Source organism: Neovison vison, chromosome 9 (genome assembly GCF_020171115.1).
Source record: "Neovison vison isolate M4711 chromosome 9, ASM_NN_V1, whole genome shotgun sequence".
Taxonomy (NCBI): Eukaryota; Metazoa; Chordata; class Mammalia; order Carnivora; family Mustelidae; genus Neogale; species Neogale vison.
The window spans coordinates 930,365-948,547 of NC_058099.1; the positions used below are offsets into that span (position 1 = coordinate 930,365).

Sequence of the window (18,183 nt, forward strand, 5' to 3'; positions counted from 1 at the left end):
AAGGCAGAGGCTTCAATGACTCAGCCCCCCAAGCACCCCATGAAGATTTTTTATTGTGGGAAAATACACTTAGTATTTACTGTTTTAACCTCATGTAAGAGTCTAATTCTGTGGCTGTCATTTTTACAAACTACCCGGATTCAGTCAGTGGGAACCCCTCCATGGTGGCTTCTGTGTCCTTCTGACCTGCCCAGGACATTTAATTTGGAGACTTCTCCGTTACAATGTCCGGGTCTGCGCTGTGTCTCCCTGCCCCACATCTGGATTCGGCTGTTTTCCAAGGAGCCCTGGTTCCCCCGGGCGGAGTGGAGTCCCGTCTGCACTCCGGGTGGGCTCCCTTGGCTCTCTCAGGGGGCAGAGCCAGGAAACGCCTGTCCACACTCCCGCCAGGACCCCACTGCCGTCCCAGGGCCCCCTCCCTGTCCGTCCCCCTGCAGGTCTGTGTTTCCTTGGAACAGATGGCTGAAACATTGCTGGGAAGGACTGGCAGCCAGGGGCCTCAGGAGAAGAGCGTTGCCGCTGCGTGCATGAGGCCCGGGCCGGCAGCTCCGGGGACTGCGGGGCCCCAGGGAAGGGAAGGGCGTGAGAAGCACACCCCAGAACCGTGGGCCCTCCAGGGGCTGCTCCGTGGATGCAGGGCTTCAGGGTGGCAGGGAGGTTTGCTCAGGGCCCAGATGTAGCTTCTGGGCCAGTTAAGGTTGGTGACTATGAGCTTCTGGTCTCATTGACTTAAAAACATGGCTGTGAAGTCACAGGAGGAAATCCAAACGTGCCTGAGGACGTCCTCTTGGCTTTTCGCAGAAGGCTCGGAGCAGACCCCGACGGACATGTACTGACAGCGGGCTCGGCTTGCTCCGTCGCTGGTCTTGGGCTACAGCGGCTGTGACTTAACCACACTGGGCCTATAAAACGGCAGGAGCATGTTCGCTCACCGTCTGGTGGCCTGAGGTGCCCGATCAAGGAGTGGGCAGGGCTGATTCCCTCTGAGGCTGTGGGCGAGGGTCTGGACCACGCTCTCCCAGCTGCCGGTGGTTTCCTGGCTTTGTCTACCGCCCTAATCTCTGCCTCCGCCCTCACACGGCAGCACCCCCCCCATGTGTGTCTGCACCCAAATCTCCCTTTTATAAGGACACAGTCTGATTGGGGTAGGGCCCTCCTGACGACCTCATTCCAACATGAAGACTCCTGTAAAGGCTCTGTGTCCCAACATCACATTCTGAGGTGCTGGGGGCTAGGACTTCCACCATGAAGGCCGGGGCCACAATTCAGCTGCAACGCCACCCAGCCTGAGAGCAGAGAGGTCCCTTCCTCTGTCCTCCCCTGTGGCCCCACCAGGACTCTCCCACAGATGGGTGGGGAGCTTGCCACCCAGGGGATGGCATGGATCTGTTTATTTAATTTTATTATTTTTTAAGATTTTATTTATTTATTTAACAGAGATCACAGGTAGGCAGAGAGGCAGGCAGAGAGAGGGGAGGAGGCAGGCTCCCCGCGGAGCAGAGAGCCTGATGTCGGGCTCGATCCCAGGACCCTGGGATCATGACCTGAGCCGAAGGCAGAGGCTCAACCCACTGAGCCACCCAGGCGCCCCGCTTGGATTTGTTTATATGTTCCAAGTGCATTTACAGGGACACTTAATGGGCTGATTCCCAGGGGGCTGAGCCGTCTGGACAGTTTTCCAGCCAACCGCAGCCCGAGCAACGCGTGCTCACACCCTCACTCCGCACACCTGCCCACTGCAGCCCCGAACCCAGGCTTGTCCTACTTTGTCTCTTGAAATAAGTGTGAAGTGAGATGCACTCCCACACATCCTGTGTTGGTAGATCTTTTCTCTGGACCACCTGGTCACTGGTCCGTTTCACGACTGTTTCTACAAATGTCTAAGGGTATTTTTATACACACAGAAATACCCACGGGAAGGCTGGTGAGCACCTGTGGCCGTGGAGGGTCTTGTGCCCTTCCCAGGGGCTGTGGCGCGTGCCCCCGGGAAGCTGATGAGCAGGCCGACAGCAGAAACACGGGAGCCCTGGAAGGGAGCCAGTGCCCAGCTCATCTGCAGGGTCGGCACCAGGCTGCTTCTGGGAGCCCTGAACCCACGCGGGGTCCTGGAGAGGCCCTGGGGGAGGAGTCAAAGGGGCGGGCAGATCCCCAGCTCCGCCACCTGGGGGCGGAGCCTTCGCAGGCCCCTCCCTCGGGACACGCCCCCCCGCATCGGTGGTGGGGGAGGCCTGACTGGGGCATAGCAGGTTCGGGGTGTGCGCACACAGCGTGTCCTCGTGGGTTCCTTCCAGCCAACGGCAAAGGCAGTCGGGAGGTTGTGGCTTCTAAACCTCCTGGTGCTTCTGTTGAAAAGTTAAGAAAGGGAAGAGCTGGGGCGCCGGGGTGGCTCAGTCGCTTGGGTGTCTGCCTTTGGCTCCAGTCGTGGCCCCAGGGTCCTGGGATTGAGCCCCGGGTAGGGCTCCCTGCTCAGTGGGGAGCCTGCTTCTCCCTCTCCCTCTGCTGCTCCCCTGGCTTGTGCTCGCGCTCTGTCAAATAAATAAAATCTTGAAGAAGAAGGAAGGAGGAGGAGAACGGGGAGGGGGAGGAAAGCCTGCCTGGAACCCCACTGGGAGGGCAGTAGGTGTGGGGTGGGCTGACCTGGGATGCCTGAGCAGGCCCGCAGCGCTCCTGGAATGTGGGCTGGCCTGGGGGGCGGGGCTCTGCCAGACCCAACCCAGCGATGGGAGGGGCGTCCCTTTCCGGGAGGTAGGCAAACTGGGAAACTGAGGCTGGGGCCCGGCTGTTCATTTATTTCTCCGACGCGCTCCCCATCTTTCTGGAGGGAAGCCCGGCAGACAACAGGACGGCTGCGGAGTTCACGGCAGGAGTGAGTCTGATCCGGAGCGCCCTCCTCCCAGACTGGCACCTTCTCTCCCTGCCTCCGAGGCCGTGGCCTCCGCCTCCATCCCACACAACCCTGCGCACTTGGCACCCCCGTCACACCCTCATGCTTGGACGCGAGCACCAACCGCGGCATGGGTGACTCGTCAGGGCGGGCCCTGGACGGGGCAGGGCGGGGCACCCCGGGAGTCTTAAAGGACTCTCCAGGCCCCCACCCCTGCCCCGCTGTCGCCGGCGCCGCTGCTGCCCCTGCTGCTGCTGCTCCCAGCCATGGCGGAGACTGCCAAGCTCCAGCTGTTTGTCAAGGTGCCCCTGGGCCGGGAGGGCGGCCTCTGGGATGAGTGTGCTCTGCAGGGGGGCTCTGCTTTCTGGGGCAGGCAGAGGGTCTGCACCCTCTCCCTGGGAGTGGGCTCACGTAGCTCTACGGAGACTTAGAAAGAGGGACCAGGATGGGGGGAGAGCCCAGTGAGCTGTCCCCAAGGGCATCGGGGCACCAACTCCCAGCATTAGCTCCTGGACCCAGCCCAACCCTTCTGGAGAAAAAGCCCCTCCGTGGGGAGGCAACAATCAGGCCGCTGGAGGCCAGTGCAGCGGGAGGGGTCCGGGCCAGTTGACCCCAGATGCTCACCTCACAGCCCAGATCTGTGGATCCCTGTATGGGAACTGCCAGAACCTGGCCTCCTCCCCACCGTCGGGGTAGGGGACAGGCCTACCGGCCTGCAGCCAGTATCCAATTTGGCAGGTGAATCACTTGGAAAACAGCTCACTCGGCCCACCCCACCCCTGTGACCCGCCTGCAGGGCCCAAGCCCCAGGTGCTGAAGATAAGGGTGGAGGGGCCGAGCTCCAGAGCTTGGGTCCCACCCCCGGGTCCCCGTGCCCCGTGCCACCTCCCAGGGACCCAGTCAAGGGCTCTCAGCCACCACTTATCCAGGCTGTGCCCGGCCAAGCCGGAGCCCCAACCATTTCAGGCTCTTGACGGTGGGAGGCAGCGCCCTCTCCGGCGCAATTCTTAGGTTTGCTCTCTGCCCTGCTCCTCTACTGCCCGCACCCCAGGCCAGCGAGGACGGCGAGAGCGTGGGACCCTGCCCTTCTTGCCAGCGGCTCTTCATGCTCCTGCTTCTCAAGGGCGTGCCCTTCACTCTGACCACCGTGGACACTCGCAGGTGAGCCCCCGCCTCCACGGGGGCCGCTCCCTGGTCTCTGGCCCTCCTGACCACCCGCTTCTCCCACTGCCTCATGTCCACAGGTCCCTGGATGTGCTTAAGGACTTTGCCCCTGGCTCGCAGCTGCCCATTCTTCTCTACGACGGCGACGCCAAAACAGACACACTGCAGATCGAGGAGTTTCTGGAGGAGACGCTGGGGCCCCCTGAGTGAGGGCTCTGGGCCTTGGGGCGGTATGGGGTCCCCCAAGGAGGAGCCCAGGAAGAACGCTGCGGGTCTTGCAGCCCGAGGGTCTGACCAGAGGTCCCCTACTTCCCCACAGATTCCCCAGCCTGGCGCCCCGCTACGGGGAGTCCTCCACGGCGGGCAACGACGTCTTTCACAGGTTCTCGGCCTTCATCAAGAACCCGGTGCCCACGCAGGACGATGGTGAGACGGCTCTGGAGGCCGGGCGAGGGTGGGGGGAGTTGGCCCAGGCCCGGGCCTCACTGTGCCCCCCCCCCCGCCCCCAGCCCTGTACCAGATGCTGCTGCGAGCGCTCACCAAGCTGGACGGCTACCTGCGCACGCCCCTGGGGCACGAGCGCGCGCGGGAACCCCAGCTCCGCGAGTCGCGCCGCCGCTTCCTGGACGGCGACGAGCTCACGCTGGCTGACTGCAGCCTGCTGCCCAAGCTGCACATCGTGGACGTGAGTGGCCGCGCGGGGCGCGGGGCGCGGGGCGCGCGCTCCACAAGGCCCTGACCTCGTTGCGCCCCTCGCCCGCAGACGGTGTGCACGCACTTCCGCGGAGCGCCCATACCAGCCGAGCTGCGCGGCGTCCGCCGCTACCTGGACAGCGCGCGGCAAGTGAAGGAGTTCAAGTACACGTGTCCATCCAGCGCGGAGATCCTTGCGGCCTACCGGATGGCCGTGCGCCCCCGCTAACCCCTCCCCCCCATCTCCAGCCACCCTCTCCTACAGCCCCATAAAGGCAGCTGTGCCCCAGGGAACGTGTCCTGACCTCCGAGGGACCAGAGGGCCCTTGATTTCTGCCACTGCCAAACCCCCACCACGACCCCACAGCTCCACCTGATAGCCCAGAAGGGCAGGGGCAGAGAACCCAGTGGGTGGTTCTGCCCAGCCCTCCGCTCACCCTATCAGGCGTGGCGGGGGACTGGATTGGGCTCCCAAACCAGTCAGGCCAGGGTGGGGCAGCAGGATGGCCAAGGAGGGTGGGGACCAGGAGCCCAGCCTGGGCACCTAGGGGCTCCAGGCCAGTGGGTGGGACCAGCCCACATTCCTCAGCCCTGCCCCAGGGAGCGGCCCCCCTCCCCACCCGGACTTCCACAGGGACCAGTGTGCATGCAGTGTGGGATTCCCGAGGCCGGCCCGTCGGCGGGTGGGGGGGGGGTCTGGGATAAGTGTGGGCCTGGAGTAGTTGGCAATGGGGTTCCAGCCTTGAGGAGCCCTGCCTTGCCTTCCAGGCCCTTGGCTCCTATGCAGACCAGGCAGGGGCAGCTGGGTGAGCCCGGAGCTAGGGACCCCCGCCCCTCCTCCGCCCCAGGGAGTGTGAAGGCCGCTGCAACAGCTTACTGCTGCCGGGCCACGTGCCAGGTCCCAGGTCCCAGGGAGATCTCTGACCCCTCTCCCCCAGCCAGCCCCCAGGAGCCGGAGTGTGGCCGGTTCCTCCCTGCGAGGAAGCATTTATTGGACAGAGGAGGGGTGTGGGCAGCAGGCGTGCCCGACCCTCCGGCAAGATGCCTCTCAGAGGCTGTCCCCACTTCACAGGCAGATTGCTGGCGGGATCGTGCTCTGCCGCACCCTCAAGGGCTCTCAAAGTCCACACCACCGGCTGGTTTCTTACTAGGAGAGAAGAGGAAGTGATGCTGTGGTGTTGTGCGGGGGGGGGGGGTGTACAGCAGCACCCCCGGCACCGGAGGGAGGGACAAGTGGCCGAGTGGCTGAGTACCTCTTGAAGCCGGGGTTGATGAGGGACTCTCCTGGACACCGCCTCCTGACCCCGAGTCCAGGGCCGCCTCTCTGAGCATCTACGTCTGAGGGAAACAGGACAGGAGGGGGGTCCTGAGTCCTGTCCAGTTCCAGGGCCACAACCCCTTCTCCACACACATCCTCTGGAGTTGGACTCTTGTTCCGGGGAAGAACACAGCCCCAGCCAAAGTCACGGGTGACAGGCCTTACCTGGTAAGAAGAGCTGAGGCCCCACCACACAAGGGCTCTTTCTGGGGCTGGCAGCTGTCACCTCCGCAGCTGGGGAAGAAAGCCAAGAGTGCAGGCGCGAACGGGGGCGGGGCCCAGTGAAGACTCTGGGCACAGCCCCCCACCGCACCTGCCAGCTGCCTCCTCAAGGTGCACACTTGGTCTGCCAGCCTCAGGGTCAGCGCCTGCAACCTGGAGGCTGCCTCTGGGCCCGGCACCTTGGAGAGGGCAAAATCCAGTGCTGAGGGCCCCCCTGAAAGGGTGAGGGATGCTCGGTCCTCCTGCAGGACGAAAGTCAGAGCTCGCTGCTCGCAGGCTGCCCTAGGAAGGGAGCAGTGCTGAGTGCTGTGTCCAGACCCCCCTGCTCCACACCCGCCCTTCCTCCCTGCCCAGGGGCTCACCTGAACCGGGAAGTGATATCCTCAGCCGCGCTCAGGCCAAAACGGGCTTTCTACAGGGCACAGGGGCTGGTCACCAGCTGCCCAAGACCCTGGAACCGCCCCAAAGCTGTCTGATCCAGAGCCACCCCCGGAGGCTGGGCCGATCTTCGGCCTACAGCTCCAAAGCTCGGGGAAGGGTGTCCAGACCCGCCTCCCCCCACCCCGGGGGGGATCCCAGACCGCCCGCCTCCATCTCATAGGTGGTCCGCACTGCAGTCGGGGGTGCTGGGGGCTTCCGGGCCCTCCCGGGAGCCCCGCTACCCACGAGGGCCGCCAGGCTGTCCGCCGTGAAGCAGGTGCTCCATAGCTCCGCCGCGTCGGTCACACTGCGGGGAGAGCGGCTGTTAGACGGGCCGCCCCCCCCCCCAGCTGTCCGCGCCCCCAGCGCCCCGCGCCCCGCCACTCACTAGAGGTTGAAGGCGCCGGGGTCTCCGTCCTCTCCCTCCCCCTCGCAAAAGCACACGAAGCGCGGGGGTCCGGGGCCCGGTGGCAGCGTGCAAAGAGGCGGTGACAGCGGCGGCACCATGGCACCACGGCGAGCGGAGGGCCACCCACCGGCCCGCGCGCCTGCAGGCCTGGGGCACCGCGCGGGAGCCCAGTTCCGGAACGGGGGGCGGGGCGCAAGCGGTGCCCACGGGGCCTGCGCGGGGCGGGGCTGACGGCCCTGTCCCCGCCCCGAGCCCCAGAACCGCGCGGGGCCGGGGGAGGGGGGATGGGCGCGGCCGACCGAGTTTAGGGCGCGGGGCGGGGCCTGCGAGCCTGGGGCGGGGCTCTCCGGGAGGGGCGGGGCGGGGTCCCCAGGCCCGCGTGGGGGCCTCTGCCCGCCTCCCTGCCCCCCCGCAGCTGCGCGCCCGCCGCCCTGCTGAGTCCGGGGTTCCCCGGGTTTGCGCTTCGCCCCGGCGGTGCCAGCGGCCTCCTCCTGCGGTTCACACCGGCCCTCGCCGTCCGCGAGATGTTTCTCACGTCGTCTTCAGATCCGCCAAACCGCACCCCGGCCCGGTGCAAAGGGAATAAACTACGCGACCCGTCCGTTCCCCGCCTTCGCCGGCCCCTCTCTTGTGCCCGGCGTCCTCGGCCTCGGGCACACCTTCACCCGCGGACAAGGTCTCCGGTCGCCTGGGGCTTGTGAGATTTAACGGGACGACAAATAATAAACGTGCAACTCTCGGTAGCAGTTTGAGCCGTTTGAGCTCTGACCTGGACAAGAGGGGGCCGTGCGCGGCAGGACAGGGGATCGTGGCCGAGGGAGCCCGCAGAGGGAAGGCCCGCAGCTGGCGCAGCACAGGTCTGCTCCAGGCTCTGCAAGAGGGCGAGGGTGCACCCTGGTGGCCACAGGGAGGCGACTGGGGGGTGTTCAGGCCATACTGTGCGTCCCCTGTAGGCCTGCAGCCCAGCCTGGTCCCGTTCTGACCTTCCCCTGGTTGACACCCTCCCGCTCCTGCTTCAAGACCTTTGCATGGCACACCCTCCCCCAGACTCACAGACTTCTTTCAGATCTTCAGTCAAGGTCGCCTTCTCAGAGGCCTTCCCTAGTCCCTTACATGGAGGTCCACAGCCCGCCCAGCATCTGCTGTGCTCTCTCCTGTTTTATGTACTTGTTTTCCAGACTTGTTCCCACAGACAGTCTATTCTGGTTCCCACACTGGGCCGGAGGCCTCTACGACGGCCCCAACCATCCCTCCTCCCGTGTTCCAGCTTTCACGGATCGGCCCCTGAGTGTGGGCTGCGCTCAGTAACTTGCTTCCGGCCAGTAGAATGCTCCAGAAGTGGCGGGCTGTCCTTCTCCCTCTCGGAGTTGCTCACCACGACGTGTGGCAGCTCTGGGGACACACCCACGTGGCAAAGGGACCAAGGCCTGGCCAGGGTTCGTGAGGGAGCTGCCACGCAGACCCCCTCCCAGGGGAGCCTTCCGAGGGGCAGTGTCCGCCAGTGGACAGCAGCATCCTGAGAACTCGTGGGCCAGAGGCCCCAGAACACCAGGACCAGGTTCCCAACCCTCAGAAACTGGGGGGATGATATATGCTTGTTTGTTTTAGGCCACTGAATTTGGGGGTAATTTGTTATTCAGCAGTAGGCCACGAATGCATTTGTCTCTCCTGTCTATTGGCCAGTTCCCCCAGAGGTCCACAGGGCAGGCCTTTCTGTCTGTTTCTCCTGCCACAGCATTGCCAGAGCTCAGACGCTGCTTGGCACAGAGATATTCAGTAAAGATTGTGGAGGGAGGAGTGCAGAGTGGGTGTATGCGGGGTGTGGGGGGGCTACCACGGATTTATGTGTGCAGAGCCTGTGTTGAGCACCACGAGAGGCCGCTGAGCACTGTAGGGGTGGAGGCTGGGGGACAGGAAGAACAGCAGAGGGCTGCTGAGTCCCTCTGGGCAGAGCTGAAGGACACTGGGCCGGGGGCTCGGAGAGCAGGGGGAGAGAGTTCAGGGCGAGGGAAGGAGGGATCACGGCTGAAAGCAGGTGGTGAGTGTGGAAACAGCATTCCCTGAGACCGCTGGGCGGGGGCGGGTTTGGGGAGGGGCCGCTGCTTTGCTCTATGAACCGGGATGGAGATGCGGAGGCTGCCGTGGGCCCTGCCTCTAGCGGGGGACCATCCTCAAGGGTATGAGCGTGCAGTCCCCAGCCCCGAGGACCGCTCGAAACATCAGCCCCTCCAGGCACAGTGCTTGGGGCCTGGACAATGTTTCCAGGAAGAACGGGGCAGGCTGAATGACGGCCGGTCAGGGTCAGCTTCCGTGGGGAAGGGGCTTGTGCGGTTGTGGGTAGGGGTCTTGAGATGGGAGAGTTTCCTGGCACATGTGAATGCAGTCCCAGGTGTCCTGAAGAGAGAGGCAGAGGGAGGTTTCACCAACAAGAGGAGAAGGCAGTGTGGTCAAGGGGCCAGAGGCCCCGTGTGATGCAGCTACCATCTGGGGCCGGTGGCCGCCACCTAGAGGTGGAACAGGCAAGAAGGCCTTAGTGGGGGTGTGGCCCTGCCCACCCTGCGATCTTGGCCCAGGGAACCTGATTCTGGCCTCCAGAACCACGAGAAGGTAAATGTTAGGTTTTAAGCCACCAAGTTTGTGATCATTTGTCACAGGATCCCCAGGGAACTAGTTCAAGACCAGGAGCAGGGATTCGTTGCAAAACGTGAAAAGAAAACCGAAAAATCTAAGTTTTAAAAATTACACAAATATCTGGACAACGTGCTGGATCTTCAGCCCCTCAGGCCTCCTGCAGGGCTGAATGAACTAGGAGGGCAAGGACGCGGCTAAGGAAGGCTCCAGCCACAGTGCCGGGGGCAGGGCAGCCAGGGCTTGGGGTCCCAGAGGCCTAAGGAGGGGCACGCAGGGCGGCATCTGAACAGAAGATTCCAGCAGAGCAGAGTGAGCCGACCCAGCGGAGAGCGGGGGAGACGCCCCAGGCAGGAGCCGCATGCATCTCGGCTCTGTGACCCCCTCGGGGCCAGCTTGTTCCAGGGACACAAGCTGGTCAGCAGGGCTGAAGGAAGGAGGGTGGGTGGTGGGGTCAGAGGAGGGCCGGTCAGGGACGGCCTTCTTGGCCAGCTGGGGACTTCGGCCTCTCCTATCAGTGAGATCTGGGTCTTCTGGGCAGAGAACCGGCTGCGGGCTGCCCCCGTGCGGGGTGAGCCTTCCGAGGGGCCGTGCAGGGCAAGGCAGTGAGCCCCAGGCCGGTCTGCAGGTGCCCGGCAGGGGGCAGGGGGGACGGACGGACAGACGGATGGACGGACAGTCCTCCTGGGATCCAGAGGCCCCGTGGGGCTGCCCCGCCCCAGAGCAGAGCCTCTCTCCGAGGAAAGGGTGTCCAGAAGGTCACGAGGGGCAATTTGCCTCTCCCCACTCCAGATCCTTCCCAGGAGAACTTCCCACACTACCCCCCAGGAGAGCAAGCACCCCACCTCTCCACTTCAAACCCTTGTGTTGCTGCCCTAGCGTCCTCCACCCCTTCTTCTCCTGTCCCCATGGAAGCCAAGTGACAACTGACCAGCCCACCGACCGGCTGATGTGTCTCCCGGAGCTGCGACAGCATCTCCCAGCGGACGTCCCTTAGGTGGCCAGATGGCACCTTGCCCAAGAGTCGGGAGGACGGGTGGGTGGGTGGGTGAGCTCACAGGTCACACATGTGGGTGGGGACTGGGTCTCTGGACCCTCCACACACTCGTCCTGACCCCCAGGGCTTCAGTTCCAGACTGCGGTCAAGCTGGGCCCAGGAGGAGACAGAGGCAGGACCCTGCCTCAAAGCGCCCACAGTGGGGTCAGGGGCTGGCTGTGGGTCAGGGCAGCAAAGGCATGGGCCGGGGCCAGGTGCCGGGTGCAGGTGTGGAGGAGGCTGTTAGGGCCTCTCAGGCTGTGGGGGCTCTTTATGCCTGTCACATCCTAGCCCAGAAGGACCCCAGTTAAGGGAGCGATTACGGCAGCGAATCTGGCAGGACAGGGTTGAGGTTTTATTTTAATTTTTTAAGATGTTATTTATGTATTTGTCAGAGAGAGACGGTGAAAGCAGGAACACAAGCAGGGGCGCGGGAAAGGGAGAAGCAGGCTTCCTGTGGTGCAGGGAGCCCGATGCGAGGCTCCAATCCCAGCACCCTGGGATCCCAGCCTGAGCCAGAGGCAGATCCTTAACCAGCTGAGCAAGGGCCACACCCCAGTCCAGGGTGGGGGGTTGGCGAGTGGCAGGGAAGGCCCCCCGGGGCGTCCCTGTGCGTCTGCATCTGTGTAAACTATCCTCACCGCGGAGCCCAAGCTCCCCCCAGGGCTAAGGGCCGGCCCAGGCCAGCTGAGCAGGGCGTCCCCCACCCGCCCCCCGTCAGAACCCCCTGGAAGAAATGCACAGCCATGGGCTTCAGGAGATGATTTATTGTGCTGGGGAAGGGATGGCAGAGAGAAGTGGTGTGCGCTCTCTGGGGGAGGCCTAGCGTGCAGAGCGTGGGCCCCCAAGGTGGGCGCTCCTGGGCCAGGTCCTTCCTTGCAAACAAGACAGCAGGCGGAGCGGGGTGAGCACCATCTTCTCGCCTCCTGCCTGGGCCCAGGCCGAGGGCCCCCACTCTGTTCCTCCCCACTGCTGCTTGCTGTCCCCCTTTGATTCCATGGGACGGTCCCCACCTTGTTCCCAGGATGAGGACCCCCACTGTGCAGCTTTTGGCCAGGAGGGACCCTGGGGCATGGGGCACGGGGCACTGCACAGTCTGGGGAGGGGAGTCCAGGCCTGGCCCTGGGTACTCACCTAGGAGAAGGCGCCAGCACACTGGTCTGTGGGAGAGAGTGGGGCCTGAGGAACCAGCCAGGGCCCCTGCCCTGGGGGTGGGGAGACCCCCAACCCTCCCTGAATAACCAAGCCTTGCAGCCTGTGCGCGAGCACCGAGCACCATCTGGAGGGCGCCATCTGGCCCTCCCCGTTGGAGTCTGGGGTCTCCCGCAGCCCTGAGCCGGCCTGGGGGCGGCTCTCACCTGATGAGGGCAGCAGGGCACCCTGGCTGGGGTTCAGGCCTACTTGGGGCGCCAGCTGCTGCATCTTCTGGGCGCCCTCGGGAAACAGCTCCGGGGCGCGGGCTGAGGGCAGGGAGCATCCGTGAGCAGAGGGGTCAGGTGGGGATGGGGGCTGGTCTGGAGGAGGATGGGGGGCGCTGGGAGGAGGGGCTGGGTGGGGAGGGGTCCGATACCCTCTACCACAGACACAAGGGTCCCAAGGAGACACTGGAGGACAGCAGGTCCCCCTGCGTGGAGTTGGAACTTGCGGCAATGTGGACAACAGTCCCGACCAGCCTTGGGTGCAGGGCTCCTAGAGGAGAGGCCTGTGCCTGGGGACCAGTGGGGGTGCAGGGGTGCTGGGAGCACCTCCGGGCTGGGCTGCCCACCGTAGAGCTGCAGCCAGACGCTCCTGACGCCCTCCTTCTGCGTCTCCACGTACAGCACTGCGAAATGCTTGTAGTCGGTGGACACCACGCGGATGTCCGTCTGCGCCAAGGCTGGAGGGCAAGAGCCGGCTGAGCCTGCTGCCTGGGGGGGAGGGTTCCCACCCCTACGCCCCCACGGCCTGGCCTCGACCCCTCCTGGGGCCCCCCCACCCCACAGCCTGGCCCCGAGCCCTCCTGGGCCTCAACGCCTTCTCACCAGTGTCGCTGAACTGCCCATCCACAGCACCCTTAGTGAAGGTCGTGTCCACCTTCTGGCACCCGCCATCAGGCCTGGGGTGGGGAGGAACCACGGCATCTGAGCGTCCTGAAGACACTCCCCAAAGGCATCACGAAGCCACACCTTGGGCACTGCTGATCACTCAGGGTCAGCCGCAGCTCAGGCCGCCTGGTGCCCTGAGGCCCCCCCTCACCCTGTGCTCAGAGGTGAGAGACTCTCTCAGGGGCTGGGGGCCGGACAGACAGCCAGGAGATGTGGGGTCTCCCCAGCAGACTCCCACATGCAGACACAGGGACGGGACTCCTCCAGGGCTGGGACACGGGCACAGGAATCTGAGCCCACTGCCTGACTGCGTGGGGGGCCTGGGTCCGAGTTCCTACGGAATCGGGGACGCCTCTGGTCCCAGGCGGCTCACCTCTGGCCTCACAGTGGCCAGGTCTAAGGCCCAGACTGAGGTGGGGCTCATGGGGTCACTTACGTAGAGTACCCAAACTTGAGGGCCAGGTCACCGTTTGCCAAGGGGTTCACCAAGACCACGGGCATCTTCAGGTTGTCCTTGGAGTCTAGGAAGCCCTGGTCATCTGATGCCACCCCGACCACATACCAGGTGCCCTGGAACTACAGGGAGGGCGCAGGGAGAGCTGGGGGACAGCCCTGTGCCCACCCCAACTCTGACCCAGCATGGCGGCTGGCGGCTGCCACTCGTCCTGATGTGAGGCCTCGGGAGTGGCGGTGGGCACCAGCCACAGACCGAACCACAGATCGGCCTGAGGGGCTGCTGTCCTCCCCCACCTGGCCCACCCCAAGCTGATGGGGCAGGTGGATGGGGCTCTCTCCCCTGTCCCCCACCAGTTTGAGCTGAGCCTGGGCCAGAGAGTGGGGGACAGGCTTGGGCTCTTCTGGCCTCCAGCCTCTCTGGGGAAAATGCCGGCCCCTGGACCTGTATGGAGAAGCCAGCGTGGTCAACCCTGAGGAGAAGGGGATGGGTCTGGCATGGGGGTGCCTGGGCCCACCTGGCTGGCATCAAAGTTGGGCTGGATGGGGACCTCGGCCTGGCCTGGTGACACCCCGAGCAAGGCGAAGACCCAGCCGGCCACCAGCAGGTGCAGCATCATGGACGATGGTTCTTAGCAGGACAGCTGAGGTGGCCTTTCCAGCCCAGGCTTTATGAGCCCTGAATGCCCTGGGGGGCTGGCCTGCTGGCCCAGGACCAAGCCCACTGAGATTAGGCTGGGATCTGGTTGTCCCCCGAAGGGACCTGGCCCAGTAGGGTGCTCAGAGACCCGCCCACTCCCGGTGGCCTTTCCTCCCGAGACTTCAGATCCGGCCAGGCGGGGGGAGATCTTCAGACAGGTTTTCTGAGATGTCTGCCCCCAGCTCTCTGCTCAGACACACACCCTAGTTCCCCTCCTCCAGGAAGCCTGCCAAGAAGCTCTCAGCCTCATCTCTGGGCCTCACAACTCTTGGTGCCTCTGTAGGGCCTGGCTGAAGTCTTCCGGGGCAGGGGGCGCTGGGGGGTGAAATGTGGGGTCTGCTGCCCACTGTGAACCAGGGGGGCACAGGGGGGAGCAGGGCTGGTCAGGGAAGCCGTGCTCTGGGGCGCAGGGGGTGCTTTGCTGCCAGGGGTCTGGTGAAAGTGCGGGGCTGGAGAACAGAGGACAGGAGGCACCATGTGGCTGGAGGGGACGCGAGGGTGTCCAGTATCAGCCTGCCCAGTCAGTCCATCCCAGTGTGGGGGGTGCGGACAGGGTGGCCACCTTCCTCTCTGTCCTCTGGGTCCCTGATCTCCGCCCCGTCTGAGGTCCTGACCCCACGCCTTCAAAAACGCGGCGAGCGCAAAGCTCCCCGGGCCCTCGGGCCTCCAGACTCGGAGTGAGGGGGCAGCTGTCCAGGGTGGAGGGGGTGATGGGCTCCAGCCCAGAAGCAGCTGCCTGGAGGGACTGTGGCGAGGTCAGAGCCGCGGTGAATTGAGGGAGGGCCGCGAAGGGGCTGCTCCCTGCTTTGGACCCGCCCCACCGGGAACAAACACTAGCGGGCCCCTTGCCCACCCCTCAGGGGGTCATGAAGAGCCAGGCTCAGAGACTTTCTGGGAAGGTCTCTGGGAGGGAAACTGAGGCCCAAAGTGAGTGGGGTGTGGTCAGGTCCACAGGGAGAGGGCCAGAGCCAGGCTGTGGGCAGCGAGGACTGCAGAACAGATGGGCAAGAGCGCGATGCTGATTTGCTTCTGGAGTTTATTCTCAAAGCCAGGAGGACGCCTGAGGGGGCAAAGGTGGGGGCAGGGAGGAGCCAGGGCTGGGGGCTTCGGGGTCTTGGAGGAGAGAGCAGAGCAGGGCAGATGGCCAGGTCCTGAGGGCCGGGGTCACCTGGCAGAGAGAGTGGGGCCAGTGGGTGGGGCAGGCAGTACCGCCCCCTCCCCCGCCGCAGGGGAGCTTCTCCGGGAACCCCCTTCCCATTGACCCCACCAGTGCCATTCCCAGCCTCCAGCTCCTCTAACCCCCAGGAACCTCGTGAACCCCAGTGGAGCCCCTCCCCCTCGGGCAGCCCCATGTGCCTGGGACCACCCTTGCATGGGGGACAGGGGCGCGGGCTCCGGCGGTGTGAGTGGACACTGCTGGGTGCAGCCGGCCCCCCCGCTGCCACACTCACCTACGTGTGCTCCTCCATGCATTTATCTGCCAAGAAAGACCCCCAGGGACTGTGGTCAGTGCCCCAGGCCAGGGCCACTTTCCCCGCCCCCTCTTGGCAGCCCTGGAGAACTGGTCTAGTAGAGCACCCCCAAAAGGGCTGAGTCCATCACACTCCTCCCAGGTGGGAGGAGCCCTGTCCCCAACTGAGCCCGGAGAGGCTGCCTGCCTCAGGGAAGTCCTGGGCCCTGAGCCCCCATGTGTTCCTGTAACCCCCCCCCACCAGTTCTGTTTCAAGTGCCCGCCTCCCACCATGCTGGGGACCCTGTGTCCCGAGGGCTGACCAGGGGCCTGGAATGCCGGCTGCTTGGTGAAACTGGGGAGGTGGGGGGCGGTTTCCTGCAGAAGGAGTACCTTCCTGTGTCCCGCCCAGGGGCTGCAGGCCAAGGTCTGGGGTGAGAACAGGCTGCCTCCAGTCCAGAGGCCACAGTGTGCCGATCACGGTCCGTGGGCGGTCTGGCCGGATGCACCACGCCCCCGGAATCAGGACACTGTCTGCCTCAGATCTGACCGTAATCCCCTCCCCATCAGATTAGCAACCCCCCTCACCAGTCTGCGGCAGGAACACAATGGTGTCCTCTGTGAAGCCCTGGGTCTTGGCAAAGGTGCTAAATTTCTCCTTTATCTCGGCCCTTGGGGTCTGGGTGCGGCCTGCGGTGGGAAGGAGAAGCCGCTGGCCTCTGGTGGGGGAGGACCCAGGCGGCCCCACCCCGCGGCCTGGGAAGCCCCCCAGCAGGCAGCCATCTCCGGCCGGACTGTAAGTCCCGGGGTGGGGTGCGTACTGTAGAGGGTGGCCATGTGGAAGTCCCGGCCGAGGCCTTTGGTGCCCGCGGTGTAGAGAAGCGCAAACCCGTCATAGTCTGTCGTCACCACCCACACGTCGTGGGTGCTGCCCCAGTCTGGGAAGCCGGGAGGGAAGCCGGGTTGGGAACCCTGATCCCAGACCTCCGGCCCACCTCTGCTGGGGAAGGGGTGCTCTCTCCCTGGGCCCGCTGTGGGAAGGAGCCGGGGAAGACCCCCCTCCGAGAGAGACAGGTGGCCAGCCCCCAGCTTCCTGCCCAGACAACCCTGAACTCTGCAGGTCCAGGGTCCTCCGGCCAGAAATCCAGGAGGTCAGCAGACACAGGATCAGAACATTAGGGGTCACGGTGCACCCACAAACCCCTCGGCCAGAACTGGGAAGAATAGGAAAGATTTCCCAGGGGGAAGCTGTCCCCAAGGAAGGGGGTAAATGGTGGGGTGGGGGGGTGAAGAGGCCCCTGGCCCCGCTCCTGGGCTGGGAAACCTTGGGGAGCAGTGAGGGAGTTGGGGGGCTACTCTTATATGCTTCACCTGAGGAAATACCATTATTGGGGGCAGGGAGGGGCCTGGAGGTCAGCCCCAAAGAGTACCCAGTGCCCGAGAGGGTTCGTGGACCCCCTACCGGAGCCTGGGCAGGTCCAGGCCAGACCATGGGCTAGCAGACTCCCGTGGAGGGGCCACCAGCCCGCCCTCTGTAGTGCTGGCGCTGGGGGGTCGCCCGGTGGGAGCTGGACGCAGGGGGCACTTGAGGGGGCCCCACTCACGGGGGCTGGTGTAGCTGTAGCAGCCCGGGGTTCCTGCCGGCCGCAGCAGCAGGGTCCGCGTCTCACACTGCTCTTTCCTGGGGGCAGGCCACGGAAGGGGTCAGGGGTCAGGCCAGGGGCTGTCCCTAGACCGTGGCCCCGGGGCGGGGAGGGCCCGGCCTGCCGCCCCACCTGAGGAAGGTGGAGGTGAGGTTGAGGCCTCCGTCTGCAGTCGGGGCCACCACGGACACGCACATGGACAGCGCGCTCTTCTTCTCCCGGAACCAGCTCGAGTTGGAGGCGAGGCCCGAGGTGTACCAGCGCCCCAGGAACTGCGGCGAACGGACCCGCCCGGGTCGGCCAGGACCCTCGCGGGCGGGCCTGGCTGGCGGCGGGGAGTGGGGCGCGGGGAGCCCGGGAGCCCGCCCCCGCCCCCGCCCCTTCCCTCCCCTCCCCTCCCACTTGGCCGTCCCCGTCGCACGCTCGCACCGCGTGACCCGGGACCCAGGTGTGGAACGTGCGCCTGTTCCCTCGGGCGTCTTGAGCTTGGCGGAGAGGGGGACGCGCAGGGATGGCGCGGGCGCGCGTGTCCGCACGTGGCGTGTGCGCGCTCACGGACGCGCGTGCTTCCCTGCCCGCCGGGGAGCCGCGGCTCTGCTCTCTGGGTTGGCGGACGGCCGCAGGCCGGGGGACTGGGGCCCTTCTGGTCAGCCTCCTTCTGCTGCTCAGCTCCCTTCCCGGGAAGACAGCTCGGCCCCAGAGAGCGCCGCCCTCCCGCGACAGGGCCCTGTGCAGGGGAGCCCCTCACCTTGTCCTGTTGGAAGTTGGGCTGCAGGGACACCTGGGGCTGAGCCCCCGTCTGCAGGACTCCCAGGACCCCCAGCAGGACCAGTCCCATCCGCAGCGTGTGCAGAGCGGCCATTGTCCTGGAGCTGAGTGTGTGACCAGGGCCTGTGATGCCAGCCGCGCAGGCAGAGGGAGGGAGGCGGCAGGAGGAGCAGAGGCCACTGGAGAGACCCCTATATATGGGCCTGGCTTGGCCTCCACCCAGGGCCCAAGGACAGCCCACTGGAGGCTCGTGATGCCTGATGCCGTGATGCTGGGGGCGGACAGGGCGCTGGAGGCCAGCTGCAGCCTCG

The 18,183-nt window shown here is 65.2% G+C and overlaps 4 protein-coding genes across 5 annotated transcripts; 1 reads left to right on the forward strand and 3 right to left on the reverse strand.

Annotated features, from left to right (window-relative positions):
- The first annotated feature begins 2,524 nt into the window (after positions 1 to 2,524).
- Positions 2,525 to 5,030, forward strand: CLIC3 (chloride intracellular channel 3). The gene is made up of 6 exons (XM_044264471.1): positions 2,525 to 3,186; positions 3,936 to 4,045; positions 4,129 to 4,254; positions 4,368 to 4,474; positions 4,558 to 4,733; positions 4,812 to 5,030. The coding sequence occupies exons 1-6, from the start codon at positions 3,151 to 3,153 to the stop codon at positions 4,968 to 4,970; spliced, it is 714 nt and encodes a 237-aa protein (XP_044120406.1). The 5' UTR covers positions 2,525 to 3,150; the 3' UTR covers positions 4,971 to 5,030.
- Positions 5,031 to 5,699: 669 nt separating this feature from the next.
- PAXX (PAXX non-homologous end joining factor) lies at positions 5,700 to 7,274 on the reverse strand. Its single transcript, XM_044264472.1, has 7 exons — positions 7,090 to 7,274; positions 6,948 to 7,008; positions 6,644 to 6,693; positions 6,373 to 6,563; positions 6,225 to 6,293; positions 5,995 to 6,079; positions 5,700 to 5,888 (listed from the first exon to the last, which is right to left on the reverse strand). The coding sequence occupies exons 1-7, from the start codon at positions 7,206 to 7,208 to the stop codon at positions 5,849 to 5,851; spliced, it is 615 nt and encodes a 204-aa protein (XP_044120407.1). The 5' UTR covers positions 7,209 to 7,274; the 3' UTR covers positions 5,700 to 5,848.
- Positions 7,275 to 11,528: 4,254 nt separating this feature from the next.
- Positions 11,529 to 13,491, reverse strand: LCNL1 (lipocalin like 1). Of its 2 annotated transcripts, XM_044264474.1 has the most exons (6): positions 13,295 to 13,491; positions 12,796 to 12,869; positions 12,540 to 12,650; positions 12,133 to 12,234; positions 11,909 to 11,934; positions 11,529 to 11,649 (listed from the first exon to the last, which is right to left on the reverse strand). In XM_044264474.1, the coding sequence occupies exons 1-5, from the start codon at positions 13,357 to 13,359 to the stop codon at positions 11,909 to 11,911; spliced, it is 378 nt and encodes a 125-aa protein (XP_044120409.1). In that variant the 5' UTR covers positions 13,360 to 13,491; the 3' UTR covers positions 11,529 to 11,649. The 2 variants fall into 2 exon arrangements, with proteins under 2 accessions (XP_044120409.1, XP_044120408.1); XM_044264473.1 differs by having other exon boundaries at positions 11,529 to 11,934.
- A 1,539-nt stretch (positions 13,492 to 15,030) lies between these two features.
- PTGDS (prostaglandin D2 synthase) lies at positions 15,031 to 18,051 on the reverse strand. The gene is made up of 7 exons (XM_044264200.1): positions 17,853 to 18,051; positions 17,237 to 17,376; positions 17,066 to 17,142; positions 16,283 to 16,399; positions 16,050 to 16,151; positions 15,463 to 15,488; positions 15,031 to 15,179 (listed from the first exon to the last, which is right to left on the reverse strand). The coding sequence occupies exons 1-6, from the start codon at positions 17,964 to 17,966 to the stop codon at positions 15,463 to 15,465; spliced, it is 576 nt and encodes a 191-aa protein (XP_044120135.1). The 5' UTR covers positions 17,967 to 18,051; the 3' UTR covers positions 15,031 to 15,179.
- Between the last annotated feature and the right edge of the window lie 132 nt (positions 18,052 to 18,183).